Here is a 12,291-nt window from a genome sequence, read left to right as displayed (position 1 = left end):
AGGAAGAAGAGTTTTTCCATGTCCCATATGTCGCATCCCTAGCACGAATGGCCGCAGAGCAGGAATTATTGAACCAAGAGTTGGTAGGAGAGATAAACTTGAAAGAGAAGAGGATATAAGCCTCCATTCCTGCAACAATAACCTCAGCTATACGTTCAGCAGAGATAGAGGCATCGGCCGAGGAGAGGCAGTCGTCTTTCCAGGGAAAATCAGAAAATACGTTGCGTAAACCAGTCAAGTCCACACTATTGAAATGCCAATAGTGGTGTTTAGTCGGAGGAGAAGGAGTGGTGGGAAGTAAAGTGATGTTCACAAGATTGTGGTCAGAAGAACCAATTGGAGGTGAAATTGTGCAGCTGCAACGCAACGGATTAGAGGTGAAGAACAAATCCAAAGTATTGGCAGAGTGGTCATGACGATCTGGGATCTGGGTAGGGTGGGTGATAATTTGTTACAAATCATTGAGAGTGGAAAATGTAAGAGCTTCAAATCCCCCAACATCCGTGTGGGAAGATTTCAACCACTCCCTGTGGTGTACATTGAAGTCTCCGAAATAGAGGAATTCTGCTTGAGGGTGTTCAGATATCATGGTCTCATGGAAAGATTTATGATCGTCAAAAGTCCTGCAGGAGGGTGTCATGGTCACCCTCCCCAATGGCAGCCATTTAGGGTAGTCTGTTTAGTCGCCGACTACCTGACTATGCGGCAGGTAGCACTGGATTACATCTTACCATTGGCAGTCAAGAGCCTGACCTGCCTGACAAGTGTGTGTGTGTGTGTGTGTGTGTGTGTGTGTGCGTCGGTGTGTGTGTGTGTGTGCGTCGGTGTGTGTGTGTGTGTGTGTGTGTGTGTGTGTCTACATCTATATATTTTCGCTTTAAAAAATGGTTCTCTGCAACTGCTTGTTGATCGAAGGGGGGGTGCACACCCCCTGCACCCCCCGCCCCCACCCCCTGGATCCGCCACTGCAGCGCTGCATCCTGCCAATTCTCCACAGCTCCAGCTCTGTCTCGCCTTTTGCAGTATTCCAAGCCAAGAATCACTCTCTGTGCATCTGGGACACGATGCTTAAATAGCGGCTGGGCGGGGACAGAGCAATGGTGGGAATCAGGAGCCAGTGCACAACTAGGCGTGTTTACTGGGATTTGCGGCACGCCCATTGGTGCACACACAGAGTTCCCAAGTGACGTCACCCTCCTCCCAAGTTTGCAATCGCGGAAATTGCGTCATCACTAACCAGAACGAGCCACGACCCAGAGATCCTCACTTAATACTAAACTGGCGGCTTTTGGCTGCGCCTTCGAAGTGCGAATGTGCACTGCGTGTCTAATCGTCATGACAGGCAAGTGGAACGTCATGACTACGGAATAAAGTTTATTGGGACATTAGCTCACGTTTGCGCTTCAGATTATCGAGGTCTGAAACGCCCTGGTTTGAGATGTCCTCTACTATGTGGCGTGGTCTTTTCGTGGTCTGCGTTTTTACAACTAAAATGGCCGCCAGTCGGCCATCTTAGATCGCATAGTTAAACAAAATGATGTGCATATGTATACCATCATGTATTGTGTGGTTTTTTTTTTGTTTTTTTTTTGTATACTGAATCGAGGCTCGTGAAAGAGCTGACAACCGCGAGGGAAAGACAGCACAGGGGGACCATGAGGGAAAGACAGCACAGGGGGACCACGAGGGAAAGACAGCACAGGGGGACCGCGAGGGAAAGACAGTACAGGGGGACCACGAGGGAAAGACAGCACAGGGGGGCCGCGAGGGAAAGACAGTACAGGGGGACCACGAGGGAAATACAGCACAGGCAGACCACGAGGGAAAGACAGCACAGGGGGACCGCGAGGGAAAGACAGTACAGGGGGACCACGAGGGAAAGACAGCACAGGGGGACCACGAGGGAAAGACAGCACAGGGGGACCGCGAGGGAAAGACAGTACAGGGGGACCACGAGGGAAAGACAGCACAGGGGAACCACGACGGAAAGACAGTACAGGGGGACCGCGAGGGAAAGACAGCACAGGGGGACCATGAGGGAAAGACAGCACAGGGAAAGACAGCTTGCACGATAAGAGAGCTGCTTGCTGTGTACATATGTATGTATATAGGTGTATAGAGATGAATATATTTTATATATACAGGGGGCTGCAAAAGTAGGTATACAGTAAGGATTATACCAGTATTACCAGTATTATAATAGTGGTGCTAGGATTCATTTAATACTAGAATTCATTTAATTCATTAAAATCATTATTACCATTTTTTATATTTTTATTTTCGTAATTTTTTCTATAATACATATATTATTTGCAGGTGAAGTGGAAATTTAACGATGGCTGGTAATTCAACGGACGAGGAGCACAAATGGATTTTGAAACAGTACTGGAAGACAGAGAATAGTGAACGTGTGCGAGAGCAGTGGCGAGAAACATTTGCATCGCCTCCACCAACGAGGCTCACGATTTACCGGATACGTGACAAATTTGAGAGGACGGGGTCTATCCACAACTCGCCGAAGAGTGGTCGACCAGTCACCGTGACAACGCCAGAGAATGCAATGCAAGTCGCCCTGGCATTTACCCAGAGCCCTCAGAAATCGAAAAACAGGGCGTCATCTGAATTGGGTATTGAACGCAGATCGTTGGGTCGTTTGATGCACCGTGCAGGACTGAAAATGTACGTGCCACGATTGATACATGGTTTATTAGAGGATGACTCGGATCGGCGTTGACAATTTTGCGAAGCCATTAGCTCAGGAGCATTAGCCAAAAATGAAGGGGAAGCCGAGAAGAAATGTGGCAAGGATGAACAGAATCGGTCCGGAAATCTAAATAAATAAAACTGTGTGTGTGTGTGTGTGTGTGTGTGTGTGTGTGTGTGTGTGTGTGTGTGTGTGTGTGTGTGTGTTAGTGTGTGTGTGTATGTTACCTATAGACTCCTAAATGGGGAGGCTCACGTACTTGATTTTTTCCATAGACATGGCCATTGGGCCTGGGAAGGACATGGCCTACCTAAAAATGACCTCCGATGACGAGATCCATATTTTTTATTCATATTTAACTTAGCGCATTTCAGCGAGGAACATCATACGCTGATATCAGCCTGTGCCAGAGCAGCTCGCTGATTCGCTCAGAGCGATCACGTGGTGTTCCATCCTCGCCGCCAGACTCCACGCTGCCTGCTATACTATAGATCAGTGGCTATACTCCCACGCAGGCTGCATTGGGATTATCAGCGGCAGCCTGGTTTTTTTTTTTTCTTTCATCTTTAGATCCATATTTTTAGCCCTAACTTAGCGCATTTCCGATTGGGTTCTGAACATTACAGCCTCTGCCTCTGCCACAGCTCAGAGCGATCACGTGACAATTTTCACGTTTGCAAGGAAGAAGGCACAAGACCCCAGCCCCATATATACATCACTGCCTGCACCATCAATTTGCATGTTATCGGTTACCTTTTATGGCTCGCTCAGGATCTTCGTCAGGCTCGCGAGCGAGTTAGCCAATCACCTGGGAGCATGAGGCCACGTTGGCCACGCCCACGACGTGGCATGAGCAAGACGTCGTTTGTTTGATTGCAGAGTCGTTCAAGATCTTCATCTGGCTAGCGAGCGAGTTAGGTTACCACGTGTAAACGTAAACGTAAAAGTGAAAAAAATTGAAAACGCCAATCAACAACGTGTGGCGAGGGCCAGACAGGAGACACAGAAGATGAGACAGAGGCACGTCTAAACGCCAATCAACAACGTGTGGCGAGGGCCAGACGGCGAGAGACAGAAGATGAGACAGAGGCACGTCTAAACGCCAATCAACAACGTGTGGCAAGGGCCAGACGGCGAGAGACAGAAGATGAGACAGAGGCACGTCTAAACGCCAATCAACAACGTGTAGCGAGGGCCAGACAGCGAGAGACAGAAGATGAGACAGGGGCACGTCCAAACGCCAATCAACAACGTGTGGCGAGGGCCAGACGGCGAGAGACAGAAGATGAGACAGAGGCACGTCTAAACGCCAATCAACAACGTGTAGCGAGGGCCAGACAGCGAGAGACAGAAGATGAGACAGAGGCACGTCTAAACGCCAATCAACAACGTGTGGCGAGGGCCAGACAGCGAGAGACAGAAGATGAGACAGAGGCACGTCTAAACGCCAATCAACAACGTGTAGCGAGGGCCAGACGGCGAGAGACAGAAGATGAGACAGAGGCACGTCTAAACGCCAATCAACAACGTGTAGCGAGGGCCAGACAGCGAGAGACAGAAGATGAGACAGAGGCACGTCTAAACGCCAATCAACAACGTGTGGCGAGGGCCAGACAGCGAGAGACAGAAGATGAGACAGAGGCACGTCTAAACGCCAATCAACAACGTGTGGCGAGGGCCAGACAGCAGGAGACAGAAGAACAGCGCCAAAAACGACTCAACAACTGGCATCCATCAGGCAGACGGCAGCCGGCCATGGCATGGGAGAAGGCTGCATTCAGTTACAATCCGAACACTGACTACTCCTCAAACGTTGATATCGGCTCCATGTCGTTCACCTGTCAGTTTTGCCATGCCTTGAAATGGAAGGGAGAAACACCAGGAATGTGTTGCAGGGGAGGCAATGTCCTTTTGCCTTCTCTCCAATCTCCACCGGAACCTTTGAAAGAACTACTTCAATCAACTACGACTCAATCCAGACACTTCCTGAAGGAAATCCGTAATTACAACTCTTCGTTCCAAATGACTTCGTTTGGAGCAGATCGCATCGTCACCGAGCAAGGATATATATGAACCCGCTTCCTCTCCTGCCTCCCCCCTCCCTCCTCCCCTCCCCTGCCTCCCTCCTCCCCTGCCTCCTCCCCTGCCTCCCCCCTTAGCCCTCCCCTCCCCTTCCCCCCCTTCCTCCCCCCTCTCCTCCCATCTTCCATCCCCCCTCCCCTCCCCATCTCCTCCTCCCTCCCACCTCCCCCCCTCCTCCTCCCTCCCACCACCTCCCCTCCCATACCTCACTCCCCTTCCCTCCCCTCCACTTCCCCCCCTCCCCTCCCCTCCACTTCCCCCCCCCCCTCCCCTTTCCCCCCCTCCCCTCCTCCTCCCCCCTCCCCTCCTCCTCCCCCCTCCCCTCCCCCTCCCCCCCCTCCCCTCCTCCTCCCCCATCCTCCCCCGCCCGGCAACGCCGGGTACTTCTGCTATTCTCAGATATGGTTGTGAACACACGGACGGACGATGAGACCCAATCCATAAGCCCCCGTTTCAGACTAAGTCCAACGAGGGCGAAAAAGGTCATTTCGGCTTAAGCTGGCATTATGTGAGATACAAAACTACCCACTGCAAAGAAGCAGACACTGCATCAAAATTCCCTTCTCTTTCTGTTCTCCAAAATCCTTATAATCTGCTCTTACTCATAATTATGCTTTGAAAAGTTTGTTTTGTATTCGAATCCTTCTGTAATATCCAATTAATTGATTAATTAATTAATTAATTGTAATGTTAGCTCTTTCATAAGCCTCGATCTTGTATACAAAAAAAATTATTATAATAAAAGGATTTCCTAGTACAGTGCTTTGACATTGTTTTAATGAAAATAATTTTCAAGTATCATAATTGATTTATTCATTCAACATTTCAGAAAAACAAAATTTACAAATAGTGAGAGATAAAAGCATGTCAATTCACGAGATTAGGAGTACTTGGTGAAGCTGCAAATCAGAGTACACCCTAACCCTACCTTGTATATCCATTTTCATTTGATGTTGCATTGCGGCTGGAAAGCACAGTTTCCTGCAGAAACAAAACGTTTCACCTAAATAACCTTGTAACCAGGTAACAGAAGCAAAAAATATAAAACAAGAACGATGTCGTGCAAAATCCACCCCTCTCCCCCCCCCCCCCCCGCCCCGCCCCCCCCCCCCAAAAGTTGCCATGGATACAAATTGCCCATTTCATTATGATTAAAACTGACTATCTTAATCAAAGCTCAGGTCAATTGGATTAAAATCGATTCTTTTTCAGATGAAAATTGATATTAGAAGTTTGACCTTTGACCTCAATAGTTTTCCCAATTCAGTGATGCAATATGCAATTAGTATTCAAATTTGAAGTTAATCGGATGGATAGAAAATGATGATTTTCAGACAAAAATTGATGATTTTAGAAGTTTGACCTCTGACCTTTTGACCTCAAATTGTTGATTTCCAAATTCAGTGACTCAATATGCAAATGCTGTTCAACTTTCAAATCAATGGGATGAAAAATGACGGTTTTAGAAATCTGACCTCAAGATGACCTTTGACCTGAAAATCAATAAGCTTCTCAGTAGTGACTACTTCTACGGCTTAGTAAAGTTTCATGATAATTGGTCTAGAATTGTGACCTGTGGGCGAGTGGCAAACAGACAGACAGACAGAATAACAAAGTCGACCGACCAATCTTTGATTTTGCAAGTAATAAAATATGATAAGACCGAAAGTCTAACAGCGGCGTAGCCGGGCTTGTACAATATTATTAACCACAAACATGATTATCTTTTTAAACAGTCGCTAATGCTGTATATAACATTAAACAAAGAAATTTTGAGGAATCCCGACATTCATGCGGTAAGAACTGAGCGAAGATCTACTGTAATCTATATACCCCACAAGGGTTGGATAAATAACATGACCCTTCCTGCCGCTTGAAGTGGCGTTTTTCGTAGCTGCCTTTTGAAACCCACTAATAAAGGCTTTGTTTTGAAAACCACCAATGAAACCCACTTTTCCTGCCGTTTAACACGAAACTGAAAGGGAGGAAGCCCGGGTTGTGCAACATTTACCAAGCAGCTAGCTAGTGCTTGCCAAGCCAGTCATTCCTTAACAGTTTTGAATGGAGTGCTTGCTCGAATGCTTAAATCACTTGGCGATCTCTCCACAAGAAACTTGGTAAATGAACACACCCAATGTTCTTGAGACCCGACCATAAAAAACCACCTTTAGGTGATGACCCGACCATAGATCGACTGTAATCTATATACCCCAAAGAGGAGTGTCGCTGCTCCTTCCGCTCCCCTAGCGAGCGGGTGTACTAGTAAATTTAAATGTCGGTCGGTGGAGTCAGCCGTCATAATGACATCATAGACGTAAAGACATAGCGTGACGGACGGACACAAAACTGCCGCTACTTTAATATATAGAAGATGATAATATTGTGTCCCTGGGGTTAAGACCCCAAGAGGACGAATGGCCAAAACGAGCTTTACTCCAAGGTGTACTCCCAACCTGGCGGTAGTAACATGCGCGGGAAGGTTTGAAGTCTTATCTGATCGGAAACACACGCAGGGGTTAATCCAAACCCACAAACACAGAGACGGGACTAGACAAGTAAAAATTTGAGAATTTTCGAATAGTGTAGGCATTTTGTGTTAAAAGTGATTAAACAAGTTTTTTTGGATAATTCGAGGGTGCTGAATTCAAAAATGCTGTTTAACCGGTTCAATTTTGGAGTCTTAACCTTCAAATTGTAAAAAACAAAATGCCCGCCATTTTCAGCATATTTTTTGCCATAACTTGAATTTTAAGCAACATAGAAGGCTCAAAATAGTGGCAATACCCATGTTTGTGATACTGAGGATTCCAAATTTACTGTTACCTAAGTTGTAACTAGTTTGGTTTCGCCGCCATGTTGAATTCCAAGATGGCCGCCATATTTTTGGTAATTTCTGGGGTGTATTTTTTTATGTACATCACTTTCACTGGTCAAATGCGCTTTTAATTTCTTTAGAACAAAAAAAAAGATATTAAATCATTTCTAAAGTGCATTTTAAAAAGGGGTAAAGTTCCAAAATGGCTGCCTTTTAGTAATTATACTTTATAAATACCGTATAGCTCAATATTGGCATTCTCAAATGTTTACCTGTCTATCTTAGTCTGTTCTGTTTCTGCATTCTAGTTGTCTGTTGTATGCACATGCACATCCTCCTGTGCATGTTAGCCCAGCTTTTCTGCAGCTGCAACGGCCATTTATACATCCTTTGGTACATCCGCATGTTACTATCTCGCGACACGCCTTAGGAATTGGAGATAGCGTCATCAACTTCGGCACCAAGTTCCCATCGATGTATGTCCATCCCATGTCTGTTACTTGGGGGAGTACTGGAGTAGCGATGGTTGCGCGCTTCCAAATAAAAGCCTGGTAATGTGCGCGCCTTATGTGTAGTCTCACTGCATCTGATGTTGGTGGCAAAGTCTCCTGTGGACAACCCTTAGAGAAGAGTATTACACGTGCCTTGTCGCATCTGTCCACATCATCGGGTACCTTGTAAAGACGGCATATGAACTTTTCTGCATCGTTGATTACTTCTTCAGTGATATCTTCTGTGCCTAGATCTGTCAACAATTGGCTGTGTGTTTGAAACACCTTCCAGGCTGTCTTTTTGCCGTGGCCAGCAAGCTGTGACACACTGTCACAGCCAGTAATTGCATGGAATGGCAGCAACGCTTCCACTTGGCAAGGTGGCAGTTTCTGGTGGAGTTTGTGGATGGGAATGTATTTTGGCTTCTTAAGAGTTCCTGCCTTCATCCACAGCTGAGTGCATGGCATCTTATCAAAATGAGCAGCTAACAAGACCAGCACGTCAGTGTCACGCACTAAAACCACCACTGTTTCAGCATTTGTGTCGACGCAATGAAGAACAAGTCGTGTGTCCGCCTCCTCATGGTTGGCCTGTAGGGATGATGTGTCCATCTCTGGATCTGAAGATTTCACATCTGTGATCTGTGCAAATCCTCCAGCCACTACAAGTGTTGTGGGTGCAATAGACACCGCATTTGTCATGAGCTGCTGAGAAAGAAACTCTGCTAGATTTGCCTTATTCTCTCCAAGTGAGAGAAAGTTGGTCCATTTGTCTGGTAGAGGAACGTTTTGGTTTTCTATTACCCGACGTATTGGTCGAGAGGCCCGGGTACGTTTCATTCTGGTTCCAGTCTTGATGGAATCCTGCTGGTATCGGTCGAAAGTTACGTCAACTCTCTCAAATTTTTTCCCCATGGCAAACACTGAATTCACAAACGCATCTGCATATTCACCAAATGTGGTTATTCCGCTGGGCTTTCCAAGAGCCATCACCAGTGCTTGACCATCAATTACTAAGCAAGTACTTCCAGTTAATGTCACTTGTTCTGGGGTTGAGACATCTTGAATCAACTCATTTGCCAGTCGAGATTTACCGCTACTGCCTGTATGTAGACTCCCATTCATGGCAGCAAGTGAAATTGGCACAGGCATAAGCTCATGCTGCAGAATCAGGTCCAGGTTTATCACACGCCCTGCTTTGGAAGCTGTCACAAGTCGCTGTAGAATGTTTCTATCTGCCTTGATGGTCGTTTCTTTGCCTTTGCTTTCTTTGCAGTCTACAGCATACAGAGACGAGAAAGTCTGTGCTTTGTTCCTATGTAAAACGGCATTGAAATTGATATGACATGTGCCATCAGGAGGCTGAAGAAGGCGCTGATCAACAAACTCATCCAGCTGCACCTGTCCAAGTTTTTCTGCATTAAGCAAAGAATGTTGAATGCTCTCCGATGCCAAATCCTTGGTAGCAATATTCTGCAGTACAGAAGGTGACATTCCCTCGCTGAATACATCGAATCGTCGCAAAGCTGAGACGACTTTCTCCTCATCAAGGTTGTCACGCCCTTTCCTGGAAGGTGTAAGCTCGTTGTACACATACTCACTTTCCTCCCCTTCGATCATCAGCATTTGTCTAGTTTTACTCGATATGCAAGTTCTCAAGTTATATGATAGTGCCCATCTGCCTAATGCAGAGATACTTCTTGTGATGCCCACAATTCCAATGCTTGGAATTCAACATGGCGGCGAAACCAAACTAGTTACAACTTAGGTAACAGTAAATTTGGAATCCTCAGTATCACAAACATGGGTATTGCCACTATTTTGAGCCTTCTATGTTGCTTAAAATTCAGGTTATGGCAAAAAATATGCTGAAAATGGCGGGCATTTTGTTTTTTACAATTTGAAGGTTAAGACTCCAAAATTGAACCGGTTAAACAGCATTTTTGAATTCAGCACCCTCGAATTATCCTAAAAAACTTGTTTAACCACTTTTAACACGAAATGCTTCCAACATTTTATATAAGCACAAATTCTCAAATTTTTACTTGTATAGACAGCAAAATTCACAATACAAGAAAAGTAAGATTCGACAAACAATGATTTAATGAAAATGAATGCAAATAACAATGAAAGGTGAGATAAAACACGAATATCCTAATATCCTAATGTGAGACGTCTCCACTCAGACTCGTATACAGACAGGGGAAAAGATAATGAAAATAAAATCCCTTTTATAATCGGCCGAACTCAGCATTGCGTCCCCAAATGGCTGGTAAGGCCTGCTGGTCACTCGTCGCCTCCAAAACACAGCACGGGAAACGCACAAAATGGCGTGGAGTCGCGCTCCTCGACGTCCAGAGGAAACAATGCGGACCCAGTCCACTGCCGACGGTGATCCTGTGCCTTGTATTCCCGACAGTCCGGAACCGCTGTTTCTCACCAGCCCTTTACCAAGAGCGCACACAAACCAAGGACCACACGCCCGCGACCAAGCAGGAACAATGAGGAAATGCAACTGCCTTTGACAATTGTCAGAACCAAGAGAGCGAGCAAGATGGCGCGACCTCGTCTTTTCCCCTTCACTCTCGAATCTTCGACGATGATGTCACACTCTATCCAATCACCGAGCGCTATCCCATCATCCATCGCGCCTCCACCAATAACGAAGGCCGGGGTGTGGCCTTTTCGTTACAAGTCGTCAGGGGACGGAGTTCAGTCATCCTTTGGGAATGTTAGGCTGGGCGGGGTTCCTTTGCCAATCGACATGTCCGGTCATACTGTCGGCGATTAAGGTTGTAGTAATGGCGGCCCTTTTTGATGCAATAACAACGAAGGGAAAAAAATCACAGGGCAATTACACACTGGGGGGTTATCCTTAAGCCCTACCTAATTAGCATAGCTCCACCCCTCATATGGAAACACATACAGTATATACGATCTTATTCTATACAGATTCCCTACTTTGTTACATTGAGGTGGGATTCTTCTTCACGTCACACGGTCCATACAAAAACTTACACATTCCTAACTTTCCTATGAGTCAGATTAATCATCTACCCCCCCCAAAAACGAAACACAGCCCCCCCACTATCCCCCCCCCACCCCCTTCAACTCTCGGCTCCTGACAGCCAAACAGCTCCTTAGCTGTACGTCCCGCCAGGTTTCTACACCATCCAGGCTCTCTCGGCCTCAGGCTCTCATAGCCTCTTCCCAGTTGCCAGGGGTCTCCATACCCGCTGGTCACCCAACCAGACCCTCTCCGACAGGTCTCCAATTCCAGACACCACCAGCTGACAAGGACAAATAACCTCGGCAGGGAGGGGGGGGGCGCAGTCACCGCTCCTCCAGATGCATTCCTGCGGACACACACACACCTTCCCCACCCACAAAATCCAAAGTGACATTTCCTCCCCCACTGCCATTCAATTATCGAACACTGCAGTGCAAAAAGACCATGTCATTGTGTTCCTACACTGCCATGGCCTACGTACATGTGAATTCCTCACATTCACACTCCAAACACATCTCGACTTTTCTCATAACAACACAAAACACAAAACCTTGTACACATATAACAAACACCAACCACAAGACACTTTGTGGCACGCACTCTGATCCTTTCACTGACCTCACAGACCAGGTCGTCGGTTGGTCGGGTCCAAGAGTGTAATCCACCCAGCCGAAATCCCAAATCTACCCATGGGGCCAATCAATTTCCACAAATTTCTCTTTTATCTGCTATACTGGCAAGCATGTGGATCCGCCTCCTCCAATGACCTTTCCTACACTACTACCCTTGGCTACGACAGCTCTGCCCCTCTACCGTGCGAGGGCTATCGGGATAAGTTGAACAGCCGGACCGCCAACATGGCCCACGAATGTCCACAAGGGCGCGACCCACCATCCATCCTTCGGCCCCTTGTGAGGACCACGGCTCCACCAGCCCAAGCTGGCAAATGTGGTGAGCACCTGCTGCCAACTCTGCCATTCCCAAGGCATTGGACCTGGGGGGCACCGTCGCAGTGCATGGCATCCCCATCATGTCCCCTGCACTGCTGGTCTAATTGTTAGGGCGGCGGCCTTGGATCCTAAGGTTCCGAGTTCGAATCCTGTTGAATTAACGCCAGGTGGGGTTGACTCAGCTGGCTGCACACAAACCACCCACCACTCAATGGTGAAGAATTATTTTCAAAAATTCG

At 46.9% G+C, this 12,291-nt stretch overlaps 1 protein-coding gene across 2 annotated transcripts in view; it reads right to left on the bottom strand.

Moving 5' to 3' along the window:
- LOC137433492 (UNC93-like protein MFSD11) overlaps positions 1-12,291 on the bottom strand; it is a 290,101-nt gene that overhangs the window by 275,284 nt on the left and 2,526 nt on the right. For both annotated transcript variants that reach the window (XM_078785282.1, XM_078785283.1), the window contains exon 3: positions 5,715-5,767. In XM_078785282.1, coding sequence (XP_078641408.1) covers positions 5,715-5,767 — 53 coding nt within the window. The remainder of the gene's footprint in view (positions 1-5,714; positions 5,768-12,291) is intronic.

Source organism: Myxine glutinosa, chromosome 10, assembly GCF_964187855.1.
Source record: "Myxine glutinosa chromosome 10, kmMyxGlut1.1, whole genome shotgun sequence".
In the NCBI taxonomy this organism is placed as follows: Eukaryota; Metazoa; Chordata; class Myxini; order Myxiniformes; family Myxinidae; genus Myxine; species Myxine glutinosa.
Note: the sequence above shows the minus strand (reverse complement) of the source record. Positions and strands in the feature narration are given on the sequence as shown.